Source organism: Schistocerca americana, chromosome 8, assembly GCF_021461395.2.
Source record: "Schistocerca americana isolate TAMUIC-IGC-003095 chromosome 8, iqSchAmer2.1, whole genome shotgun sequence".
In the NCBI taxonomy this organism is placed as follows: Eukaryota; Metazoa; Arthropoda; class Insecta; order Orthoptera; family Acrididae; genus Schistocerca; species Schistocerca americana.
The window spans coordinates 96,038,602-96,064,393 of record NC_060126.1 but is presented as its reverse complement, the minus strand read 5'-3'; the positions used below and the strand labels follow the sequence as shown (position 1 = coordinate 96,064,393).

At 44.5% G+C, this 25,792-nt stretch overlaps 1 protein-coding gene across 1 annotated transcript in view; it reads right to left on the bottom strand.

Moving 5' to 3' along the window:
• LOC124545590 (dynein regulatory complex subunit 2-like) overlaps positions 1-25,792 on the bottom strand; it is a 123,188-nt gene that overhangs the window by 78,247 nt on the left and 19,149 nt on the right. The window contains exons 4-5 of the mRNA XM_047124537.1: positions 24,245-24,468; positions 6,082-6,261 (exon numbers count right to left, since the gene is read on the bottom strand). Coding sequence (XP_046980493.1) covers positions 6,082-6,261; positions 24,245-24,468 — 404 coding nt within the window. The remainder of the gene's footprint in view (positions 1-6,081; positions 6,262-24,244; positions 24,469-25,792) is intronic.

Sequence of the window (25,792 nt, the reverse complement as noted above, 5' to 3'; positions counted from 1 at the left end):
AGAGTTGTTGTTTGTCGTCAGCCGACGCTGACCTAGCCGCTCCGACTCGAACTAGACAGATTTCTGTAGACACGGAGTTCACTACTGTGTTTCTGTATCTTCATTAATAAAGATAAGTACCGACTTTTATTTAATCAGAGTGTTTGGGTTTTCATCTTTCTGTTCACTGTTCCAGCGGACCGGTCGGCCCGCTATTAAAAGTGTGGCGGTGACTTCGTAAGCCGTTTCTACAGTGAATTGTTTGTCGCTACGAACGCCGCCACAAAACTATGAGCGCCAATTTGCTGTTTTTTCCACATTCGTTCAGTGCATAGTGCTGTGGAATGTGGAAAAAACAGCAAATTGGCGCCCATAGGAAGAAGAACAACACCAAAAATGCAACAGGAGCGTAATATGTAAGAAACTGTCTACCCAACCTGCCACTGACGATGCCTTGCAGAAAATAAAGGCGAAACGCGTATGGCACTAAAAATTGTGTTTTATTCAGTTGCTGTCAGACGGTCCCTAAGTGAAACTTATCAATATACCGTAGTATTACGCGCAACTGAGGAGGACAGGACCACAAAAGTTGAAGATGCCAATGTATTAGACTTGTAGTATAACCACTACGTGACGCAACCAGTTTGTGTAAGATATATATATATATATATATATATATATATATATATATATATATATATATATATTCGTTGATTACTAGCAAACCCACCGCTGGGGACCTCTCCTCGCAAGTCGAGAAACAGGAAACAAATTTATACAGGATAGTCAGAAACAGTCTCAAACGCTTATAATGGTGTTGCGCGGTAGGTTCTGCTGAGAAATAATTGTTAAGAAGGAATTCGATACATTGCGCAGTTCCGAGTTAATTTGCACTGAAGTTAGCCAGTCAGGCTGTTGGGCGCATAAATTCAAGCGGCCCGCCAGATATAATTACTGTCAGTTGTTGTAGCGTACATGATAACGCTCGAGACTGCCCAGCCTGCCGCAATATCGTCCCATGTCCAAATTTTTCTGTTTTACGAAAGCAAACTAAGAACACGTTTGGCAAAACCGTCTCGCAAGTCACTTGAAATTGCGCGTGCAGAGGCTTGGTTGGCTAACTTCGTAGCTAATTAACTCGGAAACGGTGCAACATATCGAATTTTACAATTATTTCCCAGTATAACCTACCTCCCAACACCCTTACAGGCTTAACGGACTGTTTCTGACCACTCTGTATAAATAACGCTAATGCAACATTGTTGTCATCTTTTTGCATACGAAACTTCACATCCGAACATGCTAATGATGTTATTTTGTCGCCATCGTCAGGTGCGTTGACGAACTGAGCCCCTGAGTGAGATTACCACAGACACCGACGCAAGCATCTTCACGTCGGCCGATGCGTGCCCTCGAGCGCGAGGGAACGGCCTGTGCTGGGAGGGGATTTGAATCAGCTACGTGCCCTACGGCTGCGGTCACAGCTGCTCCAACGTCGGTGGATTCTTGGCGCCACGCGTTCCGATTGGCCGGTCGTGGGCTTGCCCTGTTGCCGTTCGTCGTTTGACGGGCAGCGCTATAGTTGTCGGTTCAGACATACAAACTTACCTCAACCCATCACTGCCTCAATTTGATACGCACACGTGTCGAATAGGTCTTGCTGTTTGTCTCCACCTCCCGTCAGAGGCATTCACAAGCAAGCTTCACTTCGGAGCACACAAACACGTCACATGTGGCGCATAGCGGCACAGTATTCGTTTGGAGAACAACTAGGTATGGTTTTTGTTTGTGGACTAGCCGACGGTAATCCGCATGAAGCTCGACGATTGTATGAGGAACAGTAGCCAGCAAGATGCCACCCACACATGCAAACGTTTACACCAATTCTCAGGCGACCTGGCGAAATAGGCTCATTAGCGGGATAGCTAGGTGATGCTGGTAGACCTCGAACGTGACGGGATGCTGCATTTGAAGAGACTGTTCTCGAGTGCTTCGAGGAAGCACCTACGACAAGCACCCGAGCGGTTAGAGATGACATGGGGGTCACTCATCAGTTAGTCTGGGAGGTTTTGAGGGATGATTGCCAGAATCTATTTAGTTTCCACCCTGTCCAATACCTAAATCCTGTGGCGGACTGTGAACAAAGGCTAGGGTTTTGCCGGTGGTTTCTGCGATGTGTTGCACGAGATCCCGACTTCCCTGCCATTGTGTTGTTAACTGACGAGTGCACCTTCCATTGGGATGGCCTTTACAACACTCAAAACGTTCATTACTGGGAAATCCTCAAGTCACATATGTCCACGGACACCAGGAACGACTTTCGCTCAACATTTGGGCAGACATTGTCGATGACCATGTGATTGGACTGATGTGTCTACCTCCTCGACTTAGCAGGGCAAATTACCTTCACTTTTTGCAAGAAACTCTACCCTGCCTGCTGGAAGATATTCTCCTGGACATACGGCTACACATGTCGTTGCAACATGATGGGGTGCTCACACATAGCAGTTGTGCTGTGCGCAGATATTTAAATGAACTCTTTGATGGCCAGGTAATTGGCAGAGGTGCTCATAGGTCATAGCCCCTGCTGTCACCAGACGTCACGCCACCGGACTCTTTCATGTGCGGATTCTTCAAGGTTCTAGTTCACCCACCTGGACGTGAACCACCTAGAAACGAAGAGGAATTAAAGAATCGCTTTCAACATGCCGCCAATCACATCAGGGCCATGACAAGAATCTTTGAGAGAGTTTGGCAAAACACCGTTCGACATTACCAATTTGCGTCACGGCAGAGGGTCGCCAGTTCGATAATCTGCTTTAAGTAAACAATGTAGTAGCTACAACAAAAGCTCTTATCAGGGCTGACACAATTTGTAGAAGACTTTCTGTAAGCGAATTAAAGCTGTTGGCAGGTTTGTTCCCGGTACGTCATATCATGAAACTAAACTGGATGTGTCGGGACCCTGGCGGATTTACCCCCAGGCCTCCAGAGTGGAAGCCTGGTGTGCTACCATCGAGTGTGCAAGCCGCCTTGGATACATCGCGATCTCCAGCAGGCAAAGCATTCGCAGTCATGCGCCATCAAGAGCATCTGGCAATGGGGCAATCCCGCAGCCAGTTGGAGTGTGTGGTACCAAGTTTCCGTAGTTTAAAAATGGTGTGTTGTCGACCTACATAATATTAGTAATTTTGGTTCCTACTGGGCTAAAATTTCGTGACACAATTTTTCCCCACCCTATGTGTATCTTAAAGCGCCAAAGAAACTGGTACACCTGCCTAATATCATGTAGGGCCCCTGTGAGCATGCAGAAGTGCTGCAACATGACATGGCATGGACTCGATTGATGTGTGAAGTAGTGCTGGAGGGAACTGACACCCTGAATCCTGCAGAGCTGTCCATAAATCCGTAAGAGTACGAGCGGATGGAGATCTCTATTACACAGCACGTTGAAAGGCAACCGAGATATGGTCAATAATGTTCATGTCTCTGCGGTGTTTACTGGCCAGCTGAAGTGTTTAAATTCAGAACAGTATTCCTGGGGCCACTCTGTAACAATTCTGGACGTGTGGAGTGTCGCATTGTCCCGTTGGAATTGCCAACGTCCGTCGGAAAGCATAATGGACAAGAATGGATGCAAGTGATCAGATAGGATGCTTACGTACGTGTCGCCTGTCACAGCCGTATCTAGGCGTATCAGGGGTCCCGTATCACACCAACTGCACACGCCCCACACCATTACAGAGCCTTCACCAGTTTGAACAGTACCCTGCTAACACGCAAGGTCCATGAATTCATGAGTTTGTTTCCATACCAGTAGACGTCCATCTGCTTGATACAATTTGAAACAAGACTTGTCCGACCAGGCAACATGTTTCCAGTCATCAACAGTCCAATATCGATACTGACGGGCCCAGGCGAGGTGTAAAGCTTTGTGTCAAGCAGTCATGAAGGACACCACGAATTATCTCGAGTACGTAACAGAACCTCCGATAACTGAGGGCAGAGAGTGTACTACTCACCAAGTTCTTTACGACACAGGAAAGCTCATTCACATGCATTCTGCGTCTCTTTAATAGCAGAAGCCGCTGTACAGCACTCGCATTCAAGCACAAAGGTGTCGTGGTATCCATACCACCCTAAGAGGTCAAAATCTAACCTACTTCATGCATAAAATAGATTATATCCTCACCAGACCTAACCTAACGTCTTTGTCCCCGCCAAAAAGTGACGAAGGAGATCGACACACTATGGTGAAGCTGTCGGCCGATATTATCCGGCGACCTCTGGTGCCCATTGGGCACTGTGGATCTGCAGTACACCCGTGGAGTGTTCGACCAACTGTGAAACGTTTTGGATTAGATTAGATTAATTACTCATTCCATTGACCCATAAAAGAGGGAATCCTCCTGGGTGTGGAACATGTCAGATAAACACATTACAAAAATGTAATTAGAAAAACTTGGGTTTCATTAATTTTAATGATCCTCAGACAAGAAACTGTAAAATTATGTACGTGAATTAAATTTAAACTTCTAATATTTACAGGTTTAATACTTACTTCTGCTTTCATTAAATCCATCATTCAGGCATCTGCTAGTTTCTTGGCTATTACAACCAAGTGTTGTCATAAATTAAAGTAAATTATTCGTTTCAGTGATCCTTCATTTAGAACAGTCTGATTATGTACAAGATTTAAAATTAAACTTCCACTATTTACAGATTTAAGACTTATATCTGCTATCCATACATCCATCATTCACACAGTAGGTAGCTACTTGACTGTTACAACCAAATATTGTCAAAAATTAAAGAATAATAAATTTTCATTAAAATGGTCTACTGCACTTGTTAAGAAACTCATGGATGGAATAGAAGGAGTTGGCCACCAAAAATTCTTTTAAATTATGTTTAAATTGTGCCTTGTCTGAAACTAAACTCTTAATGGTTGCTGGTAACTTATTGAAAATATGTGTTGCTGAATACTGAACTCTCTTCTGGGCAAGAGTAAGTGATTTTAAATCTTTATGTATATTTTTCTTATTCCTAGTATTGATACTGTGTACTAAGCAGTTAGTTTGAAAAAGAGATGTATTATTTACAACCAACTTCATTAAGGAATAAATATACCGAGAAGCTGTGGTTAATATGCCCAATTCTTTGAATAGCTTTCGACATGATGTCCTTGGATTTACACTACTTATTACTCTTTGTATACGCTTCTGAACTCTAAAACGTTTTTCTCTGTTTGTGGAGTTACCCCAAAATATGATACCATATGACATAATGAAGTGAAAATAAGCAAAATTTGCCTTTTTTTTTACATTTATATCTCCTATTTCTGACATCATTCGTATTGCAAAAACAGACTTGTTTAGGCGCTTTAGCAGTTCGTTAGTATGTTGCTCCCAACTGAATTTATTATCAAGTTGTAATCCCAAGAATTTTACACTCTCAACTTCTCCTATTTCCATGTCATTATATTTTATACACACACCAGAAGGAAATCTCTTGGAAGTTCTGAACTGCATATAGTGGGTCTTTTCAAAGTTTAATGACAGTAAATTGGCTATGAACTACTTATTAATGTCAGTAAAAATTTGATTAGCTGCCCTTTCTAAATTTATATTTGATTTACTATTTATTGCAATGTTTGTATCATCTGCAAATAAGACAAACTTGGCATCTGGTAATGTAACAGATGACAGGTCATTAATATACACAAGAAACAGTAGTGGGCCTAGTATGGAACCTTGTGGAACACCACATGTAATTTCTTCCCAGTCAAATGATGTCTGATTGCCTACTCCTGAAGTGTTACGTACTGACACCCTTTGTTATCTATTAGTAAGATATGACTGAAACCACTTTGCAGCACTACCAGTGACGCCATAATATTGTAATTTACTTAAAAGAATGCTGTGATTCACACAGTCAAACGCCTTTGACAGGTCACAGAATATGCCAGGGATACAATGAGTTTTCGTGTACATCCTGCCAGACGGAGCTCCTTGGTCACAACCCGTTCCCAGACTCCCCGGTTTCTCTGTGCCGGAACGCCGGCCCCGGCCCCCGCCCCCACCCCCACCCCCGTGTACTCACGTAGAGGTCGGCGAGGCGTTCGTCGCCCGAGTCGCTGTCGAGGCGCTGCAGGCGGTCGTGCTCCTTGCGGCGCGGCGCGGTGCGCTGGCGGTAGTCGGCCACGGTGCCGTGGCAGCGCGCCCACAGCAGGTTGACGCGCCGCTCGCGCTCCGACCGCATCAGGTTCATCGTGTCGCTGTACTGCAACACCGTGGGCACGCCGCGCAATGTCCAGCCGGCTCTGCGCACCACGCCTAGGGCTACTCGTCAAGTTTTAACTGCCACCTCAGAAGAAAGCAAGTCCTCGACCGCGAATCTTGGTGGTGGTACTTGTTCTCCTCCACGTATTCACCCTTTCAATGCCAGTATCCTGACAACCTGGCCAAAATTTCAAATGTTAAAAACCAGACAAAAGCCAAGATCGCGCAAAATATTTTTATTCAAGACAACCGGTTTCAACAGTCTTTGCAGTCATCTTCACGTTTTAAACATTTTTTATTGCAAAACACGTTCATTTTTGCGCTGAACCAGATGCAACGAGGTGTCGTCAAGTGGATAAAACTCAGCATATTACAAACGTTTGTCATCGCTACAATATCAAAAAACACAAAGAACCTTGTCCGAAAGGCCACGTTCATATACGCAACACTCACAGATGCTTGTTACAATACATGTGTTCAGCATATCTATACACAGTTATAAGAGTTGAGGGACATGAAAGGGAAGCAGTGGTTGGGAAGGGATTGAGACACGATTGTAGCATCTCCCCGATGTTATTCAATCTGTATATTGAGCAAGCAGTGAAGGAAACAAAATAAAAATTCGGAGTAGGTATTAAAATCCATGGAGAAGAAATAAAAAATTTTAAGGTTCGCCGATGACATTGTAATTCTGTCAGAGACAGCAAAGGACTTGGAAGAGCAGTTGAACGGAATGGACAGTGTCTTGAAAGAAGCATCAACAAAAGCAAAACGAGGATAATGGAATGTAGTCGAATTAAATCGGGTGATGCTGCGGGAATTAGATTAGGAAATGAGACACTTAAAGTAGTAAAGGAGTTTTGCTATTTTGGGAGCAAAATAACTGATGACGGTCGCAGTAGAGAGGATATAAAATGTAGACTGGCAATGGCGAGGAAAGCGTTTCTGAAGAAGAAAAATTTGTTAACATCGAGCATAGATTTAAATGTCAGGAAGTCGTTTCTGAAAGTAATTGTGTGGAGTGTAGCCATGTATGGAAGTGAAACGTGGACGATAAATAGTTTAGAGAAGAAGAGAATAGAAGCCTTCGAAATGTGGTGCTACAGAAGAATGCTGAAGATTAGATGGGTAGATCACATAACTAATGAGGAGGTATTGAATAGAATTGGAGAGAAGAGAAATTTGTGGCACAACTTGATTAGAAGAAGGGATCGGTTGGTAGGACATGTTCTGAGGCATCAAGGGATCGCCAGATTAGTATTGGAGGGCAGCGTGGAGGGTAAAAATCGTGGAGGGAGACCAAGAGATGAATACACTAAGCAGATTCAGAAGGATGTAGGCTGGAGTACGTACTGGGAGATGGAGCAGCTTGCACAGGATAGAGTATCATGGAGAGCTGCATCAAACCAGTCTCAGGACAAAAGACCACAACAACAACAACAATTCACATGCGGTATTGTCTGCTGTATTTATAACATGTAACAACCATTTGTGAGTAATGTGTACAGGGACTTGGCCGTTTGGACTAGGTACTTTGTGTTCTTAAATGTTTTAGCGATGTCAAATGTTAATGATATGCTGAATTTTGTCCACTTGATATTTTGTGGATGGCTGAAAGCAAGGGGAAACTACAGCCGTAATTTTTCCCGAGGGCATGCAGCTTTACTGTATGATTAAATGATGATGGCATCCTCTTGGGTAAAATATTCCGGAGATAAAATAGTCCCCCATTTGGATCTCCGGGCGAGGACTACTCAAGAGGACATTGTTATCAGGAGAAAGAAAACTGGCGTTCTACGGATCGGAACGTAGAATTTCAGATCCCTTAATCGGGCAGGTATATTAGAAAATTTAAAAAGGGAAATGGATAGGTTAAAGTTAGATATAATGGGAATTAGTGAAGTTCGGTGGCAGGAGGAACAAGACTTTTGGTCAGGTGAATACAGGGTTATAAATACAAAATCAAATAGAGGTAGTGCAGGAGTAGGTTTAATAGTGAATAAAAAATAGGAGTACGGGTAAGCTACTACAAACAGCATAGTGAACGCGTTATTGTGGCCAAGACAGACACGAAGCCCACGCCTACTACAGTAGTACAAGTTTATATGCCAACTAGCTCTGCAGATGACGAAGAAATTGATGAAATGTATGATGAGATAAAAGAAATTATTCAGGTAGTGAAGGGAGACGAAAATTTAATAGTCAAGGGTGACTGGAATTCAAGAGTAGGAAAAGGGAGAGAAGGAAACATAGTAGGTGAATATGGATTGGGGCTAAGAAATGAAAGAGGAAACCGCTTGGTAGAATTTTGTGCAGAGCATAACTTAATCATAGCTAACACTCGATTTAAGAATCATAAAAGAAGGTTGTATACATGGAAGAACCCTGGAGAAACTAAAAGGTATAAGATAGATTATATAATGGTAAGACAGAGATTTAGGAATCGGGTTTTAAATTGTAAGACATTTCCAGGGACAGATGTGGACTCTGACCACAATCTATTGGTTATGAACTGTAGATTAAAACTGAAGAAACTGCAAAAAGGTGGGAATTTAAGGAGATGGGACCTGGATACACTGAAAGAACCAGAGGTTGTACAGAGTTTCAGGGAGAGCATAAGGGAACAATTGACAGGAATTGGGGAAAGAATGGGTAACTTTGAGGGATGAAATAGTGAAGGTAGCAGAGGATCAAATAGGTAGAAAGACGAGGGCTAGAAGAAACCTTTGGGTAATAGAAGAAATATTGAATGTAATTGATGAAAGTGGAAAATATAAAAATGCAGTAAATGAAGCAGGCAAGAAGGAATACAAACGTCTCAAAAATGATATCGACAGGAAGTGCAAAATGGCTCAGCAGGGATGGCTAGAGGACAAATGTAAGGACCTAGAGGCTTATCTCAGTAGGGGTAAGATAGATACTGCCTACAGGAATATTATAGAGACCTTTGGTGAAAGGAGAACCACTTGCATGAATATCAAGAGCTTTGATGGAACCCAGTTCTAAGCAGAGAAGGGAAAGCAGATAGGAGGAAGGAGTATATAGAGGGTCTATACAAGGGCGATGTACTTGAGGACAATATTATAGAAGTGGAAGAGGATGTAGATGAAGATGAAATGGGAGAGATGATACTGCGTGAAGAGTCTGACAGAGCACTGAAAGACCTGAGTCAAAACAAGGCCCCTGGGGTAGACAACATTCCATTAGAACTACTGACGGCCTTGGGACAGCCAGTCCTACTCTACCATCTGGTGAGCAAGATGTATGAGACAGGCGAAATACCCTCATACTTCAAGAAGAATATAATAATTCCAATCCCAAAGAAAGCAGGTGTTGACAGATGTGAAAATTACTGAACTATCAATTTAATAAGTTACAGCTGCGATATACTAACGCGAATTCTTTACAGACGAATGGAAAAACTGATAGAAGCCGACCTCGGGGAAGATCAGTTTGGATTCCGTAGAAATGTTGGAACACGTGAGGCCATACTGACCCTACGACTGATCTTAGAAGAAAGATTAAGAAAAGGCAAACCTACGTTTCTAGCATTTGTAGACTTAGAGAAAACTTTTGACAATGTTGATTGGAATACTCTCTTTCAAATTCTGAAGGTGGCAGGGGTAAAATAAAGGGAACGAAAGATTATTTACAATTTGTACAGAAACCAGATGGCAGTTATAAGAGTCGAGGGGTATGAAAGGGTAGCAGTGGTTGTGAAGGGAGTGAGACAGGGTTGTAGCCTATCCCCGATGTTATTCAGTCTGTATATTGAGCATGCAATAAAGGAAACACAAGAAATGTTCGGAGTAGGTATTAAAATCCATGCAGAAGAAATAAAAACTTTGAGGTTCGCCGATGACATTGTAATTCTGTCAGAGACAGCAAAGGACTTGGAAGAGCAGTTGAACGGAATGGACAGTGTCTTGAAAGGAGGGTATAATATGAACATCAACAAAAGCAAAACGAGGTTAATGGAATGTAGTCAAATTAAGTCGGGTGATGCTGCGGGAATTAGATTAGGAAATGAGACACTTTAAGTAGTAAAGGAGTTTTGCTATTTTGGGAGCAAAATAACTGATGATGGTCGAAGTAGAGAGGATGTAAAATGTAGACTGGCAATGGCAAGGAAAGCGTTTCTGAAAAAGAAAAATTTGTTAACATCGCGTATAGATTTAAGTGCCAGGAAGTCGTTTGTGAAAGTATTTGTATGGAGTGCAGCCATGTATGGAAGTGAAAAGGTGGACGAGAAATAGTTCAGAGAAGAAGAGAATAGAAGCTTTCGAAATGTAGTGCTACAGAAGAATGGTGAAGATTAGATGGGTAGATCACATAACTAATGAGGAGGTATTGAATAGCATTGGGGAGAAGAGAAGCTTGTGGCACAACGTGACTAGAAGAAGGGATCGGTTGGTAGGACATGTCCTGCGACATCGAGGGATCACCAATTTAGTATTGGAGGGCAGCGTGGAGGGTAAAAATCGTATAGGGAGACCGAGAGATGAATACACTAAGCAGATATAGAAGGATGTAGGCTGCAGTAGGGACTGGGAGATGAAGAAGCTTGCACAGGATTGAGTAGCATGGAGAGCTGCATCAAACCAGACTCAGGACTGAAGACCACAACAACAACATTTTGTGGATGAGTTTCAGCGCAAAATGAACATGTTTTACTGCAAAAAGTTGTTTAAGACCTGTAGGTTATAGCAAAGACTGTGAAAACCGGTTGTCTTGAATAAAAAATATTTTGTGCGATCTTGGCGTTCAATGATTTCTAACAGTTAAAACAGATCACCCTTTATTACTCTCATAACGAGAAAATGGAAACAAAATTTCAAAACCTGCTCCAATACGGCTGAAGATGGGTATAATGAGGTTCCTGACCCAACTATTAATGATTTTTATGGCAGAGTTGATAAAGTCGAAACAGCGAATCGAGTATAATGGAAAGAATCTAGGAAAAAGTAATGAAGTGGACAAAAAATGTTTTCGGTGAGCTATTCTATTTTTTACGGTAAGCTTTATTACAAAATATATACTGTTAATAGAAAACAAGAGTTTTGTAAATATTCTTAAGCTTCTGCTTCTTGTTATTTATTTCCTTCTTCATCTTTATTACCCCCGACAACTGATTCCTCGTAATCGTCTGCTGCAGGTACCAAGAGCGCAACAGCTTACTACGACAGAGTTTTCACTTTCCTCGGAGATGGTTTCCGCAAATAAGAAATATAGGGATCGGTTGTTGCCAGAAGTTTTCGGAAGATATCCTCCAAATTTTTCAGGCGAGAAGACTTTCGGGCGAAGCTAAGGCTGTATTGCCTTATTAATTTGTTTGTTGACTCCTGCTCGTCTTCTGGCAGCTGACCAGTTGGTAAACTTGCAGAAGCAGATATGTTTGGTCGACGGATTAACAGCCTATGCTGTTGGCATATTGTACTATTACATAATGCCTGGCTGTTGCAATAGCGAAGCTTCGAAACTTTTCAGCGTGAATTTTCTATTCTGTTTTCTCAGTACAAACAAAGAAATTTTCCAACTGTCGCTTAGAAGATGGCTAAAAGCCGGAGTTGCGGCTAGTAGCTGGATATTATAGCTGATTCGCGAAGATAATAGTACATACATGTGGACGGAATGAGAAAGAAGACGGACTGTCGTGGAATGTAAAACTAATTTCTTCTTTTTCACCCGCGTTTTACTGTTCTTTTTGGTTGCATTCCGGTAAGAAGTTAATGAACAAAAACTGATTCTTAATGAATAATTAAATAATGAAATAAGTAGTCGTAACTGAGTATATACTTTCTCGGACAGTCTCCATTAAAAAAAAAAAAAAAAAAAAAAAAAAAACGAAAAAGAAACGCACTGATTTCGCTGAACAAAAATGCTCCTTTGGACCTGAAATTCAATCTTCGGAAGAAGTAACTAGCCGCTTCTAACAGCGGAATTCAATTATTCCAACATTATACTAGCTAATCCATTAACGAAACTTTTAACACCGAACGTTTTATGTTATTTATGACCAAATTTTCGGGATTCCAAAATGCGACGGCGGATGTCTTGGCGGAGACTTCGATTATAAAACTATTCATTTTGGCTGTTCAGGAAACGTTTCACCTCGAAAATCACGTGACAACTCCTGTCACGCAATGGTTTCTTCATCTAAGGAAATAGGAGGCAGTCGCTGGGCACCGTGTAAGGTGGATGCAGGGGTGAGGCAAAACATGACAGCCCAGAGAAGCAGCGTGTGCGACTGTGTGCTGTGAAGCAATAGAAGACGGCAGCGTCCTGTTTCCCTCAGACAGCTTCCGGAGATGCTTCGTCAGGAGATTTCGGTACTGTTCGCCTGTGATAGCTTGATACTTATTTGAGTGTAATCTACCAGTGGGAAAGGGCTCCTATCGGAGCACAAAAAGAGCCAAATCCTTCTCTTTGAATGACTCAGCACAGACTGTTGCAGCGTTGTTCCATGTCACATACTGGGAACGAGGTATCACCTAACACTGCACTTCGCAGTCGTCCGCGCCACTTTGTTTCGCCCGCTCTAGCGCTTTGCAGCGGTACTGTTGTTGTTGTTGTGGTCTTCAGTCCAGAGACTGGTTTGATGCAGCTCTCCATGCTACTCTATCCTGTGCAAGCTGCTTCATCTCCCAGTACGTACTGCAGCCTACATGCTTCTGAATCTGCTTAGTGGATTCATCTCTTGGTCTCCCTCTACGATTTTTACCCTCCACGCTGCCCTCAAATACTAAATTGGTAATTCTCAGAACATGTCCTACCAACCAATCCCTTCTTCTATTCAAATTGTGCCACAAACTTCTCTTCTCCCCAATCCTATTCAATACTTCCTCATTAGTTATGTGATCTACCCATCTAATCTTCAGCATTCTTCTGAAGCACCACATTTCGAAAGCTTCTATTCTCTTCTTGTCCAAACTATTTATCATCCATGTTTCACTTCCATACATGGCTACACTCCTTACAAATACTTTCAGAAACGACTTCCTGACACTTAAATCTTTGCCGTGCGGGATTAGCCGTGCGGTCTGGGGCGCTGCAGTCACGGAATGTGTGGCTGGTCCCGGCGGAGGTTCGAGTCCTCCCTCGGGCATGGGTGTATGTGTTTGTCCTTAGGATAATTTAAGTTAAGTAGTGTGTAAGCTTAGGGACTGATGACCTTAGCAGTTAAGTCCCATAAGATTTCACCCACATTTGAACATTTTGAATTTAAATCTTTACTCGATGTTAACAAATTTCTCTTCTTCAGAAACGCTTTCCTTGCCATTGCCAGTCTATATTTTATATCCTCTCTACTTCGACCATCATCAGTTATTTTGCTCACCAAATAGCAAAACTCCTTTACTACTTAAAGTGTCTCATTTACTAATCTAATACCCGCAACATCACCCGACTTAATTCGACTACATTCCATTATCCTCGTTTTGCTTTTGTTGATGTTCGTCTTATATCCTCCTTTCAAGACACTGTCCATTCCGTTCAACTGCTCTTCCAAGTCCTTTGCTGTCTCTGACAGAATTACAATGTCATCGGCGAACCTCAAAGTTTTTATTTCTTCTCCATGAATTTTAATACCTACTCCGAATTTTTCTTTTGTTTCCTTTACTGCTTGCTCAATATACAGATTGAATAACATCGGGGAGAGGCTACAACCCTGTCTCACTCCCTTCCCAACCACTGCTTCCCTTTCACGCCCCTCGACTCTTATAACTGCCGTCTGGTTTCTGTACAAATTGAAAATAGCCTTTCGCTCCCTGTATTTTACCCCTGCCACCTTCAGAATTTGAAACAGAGTATTCCAGTCAACACTGTCAAAAGCTTTCTCTAAGTCTAAAAATGCTAGAAATGTAGGTTTGCCTTTCCTTAATCTATTTTCCAAGATAAGTCGTAGGGTGCATGTTGCCTCAAGTGTTCCTACATTTCTACGGAATCGAACCTGATCTTCCCCGAGGTCGGCTTCTACCAGTTTTTCCATTCGTCTGTAAGGAATTCGTGTTAGTATTTTGCAGCCGTGGGTTATTAAACTGATAGTCCTATGACGCGAGAATTAAGCTGTGTAGTAGGACTGCAGTCATGTACCGGCAAACTATGAAAAAATTAATTACATAACTTTGTCTTTTCGAGTTGATAATTTAAACTTTATGACTGTCGTTGGTAGAAACTTAGCGTGTGCCGTGAGCTCGAGCTCGATAACTGGTAACCTGGATGACTCTTTTATCCAGGCAAGTGAATTTTCCCACCGCCGTGAAACTTCCGTGATCGCGAGAACCTGAACAAGGCAGGAGCCAGGCCGTGGTCCAGGAATAATGTCTTCAATTTTTTTCAGGAGAGGAACGCGTGTACACCAATCGCCAGTCGGGTGGTTTCAAAGTAGGGAGTAACTGTACAAGGAAAGGGGAAAAATATAGGGAGAGGAGGGAGCTATCTGGACGAGAGACGACGTGGACGGGACCGCGAGGGAGACGGCGTGAGGGGGGGAGGGGGGGGGGGGGGAGGAGAGAGAAGGCACTGCAGAAATGGGCAGCAGCAGAAGGCTGTCATCCGACCGGACATAAAGGCAAGGCACTGAGATGAGTCCAGTCCCTGAAAAACTATCAGTTGAAGCGATAGCTCTACTAGTAAACAGTTCAACATCTCAATTTCCGACAGGAGACAGTTGTGGCATATGGCAGCACTTATATACGTTTCCAACACTGAATTCGTGTTTGTTAAGTCTGGCGACAACTATTATACAGTGCGTTTTAAAAAGAACTTCCTAGTTTTAATGTGTCCTAGAATCTGTACAAAGTGGCGTACACTATTCTAGTTTGTGGTGTTTGATTCATCAACTCTCAAAGTTTGGCTCCACTGCAGTTGGCAAGTCTGCTTGACCTTGAGACGACACCAGTGCTGTTTTTTCCTCTGTTCCCTCAGTTGAGTCTACGGCGGTTGGGACAGTTACACCTGAAAAGTTGGTGAATATGTGTCGAGAAGTGGAAAATCGTCTCGACGTGTGCAGGGCAACAAATGGATCCCACCTTGACGTCTACTAACATTAAACAAAACTTGAAGTAATTCTCTTTCATGATATGTACTCACTGATGTAATTTTTCATTAATTTCCCCATTAAATGTATATTTAAAACTATGGAGTTCTTTTTCAAACACCCTGTATTTTGCCAGTTGGACACGGAATCCAGTTAAATGTAAGCAAATAAATGTTACTTCGCAGTTTCCTTTCTAGGGATTTGTTTCCTTCGTGTATTTAGTCTATCCTTTTGTTTAGTTTGAGTATAGCAGTAACGTTCAAAAATGTTCAAATGTGTGTAAATTTCTTTGAGACCAAACTGCTGAGGTCATCTGTCCCTAGACTTACACACTACTTACTCTAACTTATCCTATGAACACAAAACGCACACACACACATACACACACACACACACACACACACACACACACACACACACACACACACACACACACCCATGCCCGAGGGAGGACTCGAACCTCCGATGGGAGGGGCCGCCCAATCCGTGACATGGCGCCTCTAACCAAGCGGCCACTCTCTGCGACCAGCAGTAATGTAGAGGAGAGTAAGAGAAGGTTGTAACTTATCCCCGATGTTATTCAGTCTGTACATTAATCAAGCTGAAAACGAAACGAAGAGATTAGGCTACGAGGCAGGGTCTGTCAGAGACGGCAGAGTTGTTTACTTTGTAAGATCAGTTCAAATAATGGATAGCTTTTGGAGAAGATGTTATCAGATGAGTATTAATAAAAATAAAATAAGGGTAATTCAGTATAGGTGGATTAAATCAGGTGACAATGAGGGATTCGGATTAGGGAATGAGACGTTAAATTTGGGGGATGTGTTTTACTATTTAGGCAGCAAAATAATTGATGATGGGTAGAGAGAATACAAAATTCGGATTGGCATTAGCAGGAAAAACATGCACAAAAAAGAGAAAATCGTTAAACAGTGTATAAATGTGATAACTGCGATGTAATGACCAGTTTTCGTCAATTTCGACATAAAACAGGATCTGATCACTGCTTTCTTTTTTTAATGTTGAACGTTTCCGTTCTATACGATCATTATCCTATGTATCTCATGCTCACTGCATACATCGAAAATTGTAATACATTAAAAGAAAAAATTGAAATTAAAGACTATTTTTTGTTCTACAATTTTTAATATAAATTCCAGTGTTGTGAGGTCTTTTCGGAAGGCATTTGTGTGAAGTGTAGCCTTGTGAGGAAGTGAAACGACAAGACTAGAATAGAAGACTTTGAAATATGCTGCTGCAGGGCATAGACTAGACGGGTAGATCGAATGAAATGATCCTGAATCGAAATGGGGAAAAAGAAATTTATAGCACAACTTCACTAAAAGAAGGAGTTGATTGACAGGAGACACGCTGAGGCATTCAAGAAAAGTTAGTTTGGTAATTGAGCGAAGTGTGAGGGTAAAAACTGTAGATGGAGAGCAACGCTGCAACACAGTTAGCAGTATCACAAGGTTGGGGGTGCAGTACTTATATGGAGACGGAAGAGGCTCCACAGGATATACGAGCGCGGATAGCTGCAGCGCCGGCCGCGGTGGCCGAGCGGTTCTAGGCGCTCCAGTCCGGAACCGCGCTGCTGCTACGGTCGCAGGTTCGAATCCTGCCTCGGGCATGGATGTGTGTGATGTCCTGAGGTTTAAGTAGTTCTAAGTCTAGGGGACTGATGAGATGTTGAGTTCCATAGTGCTCAGAGCCATTTGAACCATTTTTGATAGCTGCAGCCATACGAGTCTTGAGAGTGAACACAACACCTAAACGATATGCCTGCGATCCTCGTTAGTATCACCAGAAAATACACTGACGGGAAAAACATCGCAGAAGCAAGAAGGAATTGTGCGACATAAACGAAAGGTGGTAGGCGTGTTTATACAACCTCAGCAGAAGCGGTTACTTCAAGGACAGCTCCGAGCCAGAGGCCCTGTGACATGCATTCTTGTAGGATGGAATCACTGATCGTCGCAATGTAAGGATCTATCTGGCGCGAGCAAACCAAACAGCTTACTGGACTGCTGAGGTGACAGACTTTGTGGGCTGACCTGCAATAGTTCGTCTGTGCTGCAGCGGTCTAAGCCTCACCAACTTTACCTCATGTTTTAAGAAGAAATAACAACACTTGCAAGATATCAGCCCCAGCAATCGACCAGAGTGAAAATTGGGGCCGTAATTCTGAATCGTATGCAGTTATGTCCTTTTGAACATGGAGCTTTTAAACTTGATGTGCAACACTTGTTTGTCATTTGCTCCGCCGTAGTGTAGCTGCATAATGCCTGAGCGCTAAGTATTGTACAGCGGGGTGATAACCACACCCTCCTATCTGTGGTATGTTGAAGGCGTGGGATGAGGAGAGGGGAGGTGGACACATCTGCCCAACCTGTTTTGAAATCCTGTTCTAAAATATACATTATTGTATGCGAAAAATAGGTAGACGGCCTAACATGAGCACATAAATGTTTAACATTACTCAAACAATATTATCATATTGATATTCTGCCTCTATACACTTGGGTTGGACTAAGATTAGTGACAATTTGGCTATAATTCGTACCAGACTTTATTGACAGACGTTCTCCGTATTACATGGCTTCATTATAATGGCCCCACATGTCGACCACCTTCCCCCACAGCGATGGAAGACGTCTTACACTCTCAGCGCATCCATCTCTGGCGATTCCAATAACGACTGCCCTATGGCACAGACGATGTTTTCTTTTGTGTTCTGGAGAACAAGTAGTAATCTCATGGACCCACATCAGGTGACGTTCCAGTATATCCAAAACCCACGTATGCAGTTCTTCCACGGGGTTTGCTGTGTCGCATCATGCATTGCCATAAGGGATAATGCGGTGCAGTGCCAGAAGGAAACATTGTTGTGCGATCTGATCACATGATGCGTCAATTGTGATACAGACACGTTGTTCGTGTTTCCTAAACATACTGTTAGGGCGCTTGAACTTACCTCCCGCACTTTCAGACAGTACTCGCAGCAGTTGAGTCAAACGAAGCCGCCGCCGCTCACTGCACTACTTCAACTGACCTGCTGTCAGCTGCAGACAGCCGGCATGCCATGTGACGCACATCCTTCATGTTATGGACTGTTGCCAATACTTTTTATCCAACTGTCAACGTCTCTCAAAACCAAAATGAATAAACCTAAGCAACTAATGAATTATTATGAAATGAAGTTAATGTTTTTCGAGGTACAATTTAATCATGCCAATTACGTTGAAGAATGGCGCATCTCCTACAAATGTATCTCGCTTTAATAGTTTCAGGTTTAAAATCCAAAGAAAAAAACGCACATCAGCTATGTTAATACGCTACTGGCCAATAAAATTGCTACACCACGAAGATGACGTGCTACAGACGCAAAATTTAACCGACAGGAAGAAGATGCTGTCATATGCAAATGATTAGCTTTTCAGAGCATTCACACAAGGTTGGAGCCGGTGGCGACACCTACAACGTGCTGACGTGAGGAAAGTTTCCAACCGATTTCTCATACACAAACAGCAGTTGTCCGGTGTTGCCTGGTGAAACGTTGTTGTGATGCTTCGTGTAAGGAGGAGAAATGCTTACCATCACGTTTCCGACTTTGATAAAGGTCGGATTGTAACCTATCGCGATTACGGTTTATCGTATCGCAACAATGCTTCTCGCGTTGGTCGTGATCCAATGACTGTTAGCAGAATATGGAATCGGTCGGTTCAGGAGGGTAATACGGAACGCCGTGCTGGATCCCAACGGCCTCGTATCACTAGCAGTCGAGATTACAGGCTTCTTATCCGCATGGCTGTAACGGATCGTGCAACCACGTCTCGATCCCTGAGTCAGCAGATGAGGACGTTTGCAAGACAACAACCATCTGCACGGACAGTTCGACGACATTTGCAGCAGCATCGACTATCAGCTCGGAGACCGTGGCTGCGGTTACCCTTGACGCTGCATCACAGCATGGCTCCTGCCATGGTGTACTCGACGACGAACCTGGGTGCACGAATGGCAAAACGTCATTCTTGCGGATGAATCCAGGTTCTGCTTACAGCGTCATGATGGTCGCATCCGTGTTTGGCGACATCGCGGTGAACGCACATTGGAAGCGTGTATTCGTCACCGCCATACTGGCGTATCACCCGGCGTGATGGTATGGGGTGCCATTGGTTACACGTCTCGGTCACCTCTTGTTCGCATTGAAGGCACTTTGAACAGTGGACGTTACATTTCAGATGTGTTACGACTTGTGGCTCTACCCTTCATTCGATCCCTGCGAAACCCTACATTTCAGTAGGATAATGCATGACCGCATGTTGCAGGTCGTATACGGGCCTTTCTGAATACAGAAAATGTTCGTCTGCTGCCCTGGCCAGCAGATTCTCCAGATCTCTCACCAACTGAAAAGTGTAGTCAATGGTGGCCGAGCAAGTGGCTCGTCACAATACGCCAGTCCCTACTCTTGATGAAGTGTGGTATCGTGTTGAAGCTGCATGGGCAGCTGTACCTGTACACGACATCCAAGCTCTGTTTGACTCAATGCCCAAGCGTATCAAGGCCGTTATTACGGCTAGAGGTGGTTGTTCTGGGTACTGATTTATCAGGATCTATGCACCCAAATTGCGTGAAAATGTAATCACATGTCAGTTGTAGTGTAATATATTTGTCCAATGAATACCCGTTTATGATCTGCATTTCTTCTTGGTGTAGCAATTTTAATGGACAGTAGTGTAAGTAAATAGCACTGAGATGCTTCTCTAATGATACAATGATTCCTTTCAACCATTTAAACTGCATTTGTGAATCGCAACGTATAAGTGTTCAAATCAAAGAGATCTCTGCCACCAGCCAAGTGGCTACAAGCCGCGCACTTTGACACAATGAACAAACCATGTTACGAATGTCAAAAAAGTACTGGCTGGGGCAAGTAAAAGTGGCTAGGACGAGTGGATACAACTGGACATGAGTGTATGCATATAACCACACCCCGTGACGCGCACACCACGTGTACGGTCGCCACGCGATCCACAGCGGTTGAGAGCGTAGTGCCGTCTGTGTCATCGTGAGTGGAGCGGTGGAACGGACGCTGGTACTCACAGTGGAGCAGCGGGTGTTCGTTGTGAAAAGTTACGCGACGACGAAGTCGCGGAAACAGTATGGTCAGTTGTTTGCTGAGAAGTTTAATGGTGTCAAAGTGCCAGCAAAGAGTACCATGTAACGCTTAGTCTGAAAATGGCGTCAGACAGGATCTGTTTCGAACAAGTCAGAAAACATTCCGAAACATGGCCGCACATGTGGCTGTAGTTCAACAGAAAATGTCCAGAGTCCTACCAAATTAACCTGACGCCTGTCGTGAGAGACCAGCATATCGTGTCGATCATGGGGGCGAATACCCCATCTGACCCTTCGCATGCATTCCTACCGAGTGTCTGTTGTTCATGCATTAAAACCAGCAGATGCTCCTCCAGTTTTGTGATGCGTCGATCATGCGGACGAATACCTCATCTGGACCTGAGCATGCATTCCTACCGAGTCTCTGTTGTTCATGCATTAAAACCAGCAGATACTCCTCCACTTTTGCGAGTGACTGTTCACTGAGATAACAATGAATGGCTTTGACATGGATCTGTTCTTTATGTGTGATGATCGTGGTTTCACCTGAGTCGTTATGTCAAATCACAGAATCACAGGTTCTGGGCAGTGGAGACTCCGCATAACTTCCACAGAACACCATTGCATAACAGAAGGTTGAGGTTTGGTATACAGTGTCTGCACGCCGCATTATTGGTATTGTCTTCTTTCGTCAGATGCTGACTTCGTCGCATTATTTGCCTCACCCTGTATTTCATAAACCTCTTACTCCAATGTACAGTACAGGATGACACACGGGAGACGGATGGCTTTGAACTGCGTAGTACTGAGGGCGCGGTGGTGGGAGGTGGTCCTGGTGGGGATAGTTATGATCCACACAAGACACCATTTCATTTACTCAGTCACTACGGAGCAGTGGGACTTGCAACGTCGACTGTTTGTCTATGACAGTTTCGTGAAAAGTGGTGAGTCTATTACTGCTACGCAGCGATTGTTTCGTGCGCGGTTTAATGTCGGTCGACATGGAGCTGTTCCGAGCCGTAACACAATCCTCAGATGGGTGGAAAACTTCAGATCAACTGGAAACATACTGAATAAGAAGCATCCTGGCCCGAGACGCAGAGTAACGACACCAGAAGATGTTGAAAGGGTGAGGCAAGCGGCAGTCAGAAGCCCAGGACGGTCAGCTAGACGTCATGCTAGTGAGTTACGAATCTATCGTGAATCGGTTAGACGAAGTTTGGATAGAGAATTAAAATTCCATCCCTACAAAATGATCATTGTCCAACAAGTTAAGGAAACTGATTTCGCTGTACGAGAAGACTCCGCTTACAGAATGCAAGTGATTTTGGGATCGAATGAAAATGAAATTTTATTCATGATCGATGAAGCTCATTTTCATTTAAATGGGACCGTGAGTAAGCAAAACCTACGTTACTGGGCTCCAGAGCATCCACACCTTATCCACCAGCGTCCTATACACTCAGAAAAAGTAACAGTCTGGTGTGTTCTTGGCTCTGTTGGCATTATTGGACCTTATTTTTTTTTAAAGAGAACGGGGCCACGGTTACTGTTAATTCGGTTCGTTACATTCGTATGCTTCAAACATTCTTGAAACCAGAACTAAAACCATGACGAATCCCTTTAAAACGCGTTTGGTTCCAGCAGGATGGGGCAACATCGCACACCGCAAACACTTCAATGACAGTTGTTAGACGCATGTTTCCTGGCCGGATTATCTCACGTTTTGGCAATGTTACTTGGCCTCCCGGGTCTCCCGACTTGTCAGTATGTGACTTTTTTGTGTAGGGGTACCTTAAGAATTGTGTCTGTAACCACAAACCACGAAATTTGGACGAGTTGAAGAATGCAATCATTCAAGAAATTGCTGCCATCCCTGCTGAGATTTTAGTCCGTGTGATGGAGGATTTTGAGAAGAGACTTGAGTCCTGCATTCGAAATTATGGACATCACCTTGAAAAGATTATTTTTCACAAATAACTTTGTTAACTAAAATAGCAAATAATGAGCTTTAATTTTGTGTAAATAAACATGCATTAATTTTAAAGTTGGTAGAGTATTATTTCATTAAAAACCGTCCGTCTCCCGCGTGTCACCCCGTATTTCGCAGCTACAGTGGGGTGGAGCGAATGATAGCCCATGCTTGCGCACGTTTAAAAGCTGTACTTTCAGATGGTCATCACTGCGTAGTGTGAGAATTTTGGCACAAATTGGTCCATGGGTTCGACTGCTGAGGTTGATATCTTTTAACTGCGCTTTCTTGTCCTTAAAATTTGAGGTCTACTTGATGATGTTCCCTTTTTAGGTCGCCAGTCCAGTGGGGGCCAGGCGAGGCAGCCCGTGGACCGTAACGGGCAGTGTGCGAGACACGGGTGGTAAAGCCGTCGGTACAGGGACCGTGCTGTCGAACGTTAACGTTGAGCGTGCCAATTTCAACGTGCTGCTGAACGCTCAGGAACGATGCGACTCGTGCATACGGTACGTGGGCCCCAACGTGGTATACGCAATCGCTACGCACTCCAGTGGCAGTTCGAGGGATGTTTCTAGTTCGTAAATCGCACTGTTTAATCAACGGGCGCGCGTAAAATTCCCACGTTAGCTCTATCAAAACGCACATTTCCTCCATCGTCCACGAAAAGGGAGGTACCATGTCCAATCAATAAGAGCACAGGCTTATAAAAGTTCCATTACAAACAGTGCGGTACAAATTTGGAATACTTCTCCGCATAAGATAAACATTATTTCATCATTACCACATTTTAGTAAAACCCCAAGGTGAGTCTTACTTGATCACTGTTCCTACCCAGTGGCACAGACTTTGCAACATGTGGATTACGAAGCGTAAACGAAAAAGGAGCAAAATATCTTTATACAAGTAGCGCAAGCTGTCCTGTAATTAAGCCAATCGAACAAAGTCAGCTCTCAAGAAAAGGTGAACATATATTTGCATAACATCAAATATTATAGGATATACTTATATTAACCTGACAATAAAGTATCAGAACTAAATAAAAACGCGAATGTTTGAAAAAAAAATCGGAGAAGTTAAGATGCGAACCACTGTCCCAGCAAAGAATCATTACTGGACAGAGACGCTGCTCATTACGCTAAACCAACATCAGAACTTATTTCTTAAAAATATTGTGGTACACCTTGCTAAAAACGTTAATCGTAGATAATTATATTATTAACTGAAATTTAATTATAACAAATTGTACGAAGAACAATGCGTTTTGGGTGGATCTTCAGTGTGTCGCTGCCTTCAAATAGCCTACTGTCATAATACGCAAGCTACAATAATTGTCTTGCCCCGAATGTGATCTTACTCATTATTTTATTGGAACGAATAACACAACTAACAACGGGTTTTCCAGTGATTCTCAGTTTGGTGGTGCTCAGGAACGGCATATATACATATAGGCTTGACATGAATGCCAATATGGCGCCTCACAACTCTGTACTGAAGGGAGACGGCGTGCGTGTGACGTAGGTGGCGTTGTACCACCTCATTGGTCAACGCTCAGACGTACGCTCAGAATATCTGACATGCCAGATATTGCTCTGCACGTTCGGAAAGACTCCCGAACGTGCTATTCTACGCTATGACGTCAGAAACTGGGCACGCTCAACGCTCAACGTTCGGATGCACGGTCCGTGTGCCAACGGCTTAAGGCTCAAACCCAGAGCTCGAATGGCTGTAGTGGTGGCATGTGGTACAAAGGTGGAGCGTCTTGTGGTGCCTGTTGACGCACGCTTTGTGGACACCTGCGGGTCTACAAGCGCTCGAGTCGGCCCTGCCTCCCCGGCTACGGCCGGGCTGCGCCGGTACCTCGTTGCGCAGCTCGCAGGTCCTCGTCTCGGCGTCGTCGTGGTAGGCGGCGGTGGCGGCGTTGTGCTCGGCGCGCATGCGCCACAGCGTGGCGCCCAGGTCCTCCTCGCCGTGGCGCTGCGCCTCCTCCACCCTGCGCCGGAACTCGGCCCCCGCCGCCAGCAGGCGGTCTCGCTCCGCCTCGTACCACGTGCGCACCTCCACCAGCCGGCGCTCGTTCTCCTCTGCACAAGGCCACAAGTGACAGGGCCTGACTACCGACGAAGGCACTGCCGAGTACACGTACTGTAACGGAACATTTCCTGGTCTCACCAGGATCTCCGTCCTGCTCGCTATTGTTTCCAGTGACTCTGAAAGAGCGAGTACCGGCAGCAAGCAGATAATGGGTCGATCTTTCTCTAATCCTTGTACAAATACACTCCTGGAAATGGAAAAAAGAACACATTGACACCGGTGTGTCAGACCCACCATACTCGCTCCGGACACTGCGAGAGGGCTGTACAAGCAATGATCACACGCACGGCACAGCGGACACACCAGGAACCGCGGTGTTGGCCGTCGAATGGCGCTAGCTGCGCAGCATTTGTGCACCGCCGCCGTCAGTGTCAGCCAGTTTGCCGTGGCATACGGAGCTCCATCGCAGTCTTTAACACTGGTAGCATGCCGCGACAGCGTGGACGTGAACCGTATGTGCAGTTGACGGACTTTGAGCGAGGGCGTATAGTGGGCATGCGGGAGGCCGGGTGGACGTACCGCCGAATTGCTCAACACGTGGGGCGTGAGGTCTCCACAGTACATCGATGTTGTCGCCAGTGGTCGGCGGAAGGTGCACGTGCCCGTCGACCTGGGACCGGACCGCAGCGACGCACGGATGCACGCCAAGACCGTAGGATCCTACGCAGTGCCGTAGGGGACCACACCGCCACTTCCCAGCAAATTAGGGACACTGTTGCTCCTGGGGTATCGGCGAGGACCATTCGCAACCGTCTCCATGAAGCTGGGCTACGGTCCCGCACACCGTTAGGCCGTCTTCCGCTCACGCCCCAACATCGTGCAGCCCGCCTCCAGTGGTGTCGCGACAGGCGTGAATGGAGGGACGAATGGAGACGTGTCGTTTTCAGCGATGAGAGTCGCTTCTGCCTTGGTGCCAATGATGGTCGTATGCGTGTTTGGCGCCGTGCAGGTGAGCGCCACAATCAGGACTGCATACGATCGAGGCACACAGGGCCAACACCCGGCATCATGGTGTGGGGAGCGATCTCCTACACTGGCCGAACACCACTGGTGATCGTCGAGGGGACACTGAATAGTGCACGGTACATCCAAACCGTCATCGAACCCATCGTTCTACCATTCCTAGACCGGCAAGGGAACTTGCTGTTCCAACAGGACAATGCACGTCCGCATGTATCCCGTGCCACCCAACGTGCTCTAGAAGGTGTAAGTCAACTACCCTGGCCAGAAAGATCTCCGGATCTGTCCCCCATTGAGCATGTTTGGGACTGGATGAAGCGTCGTCTCACGCGGTCTGCACGTCCAGCACGAACG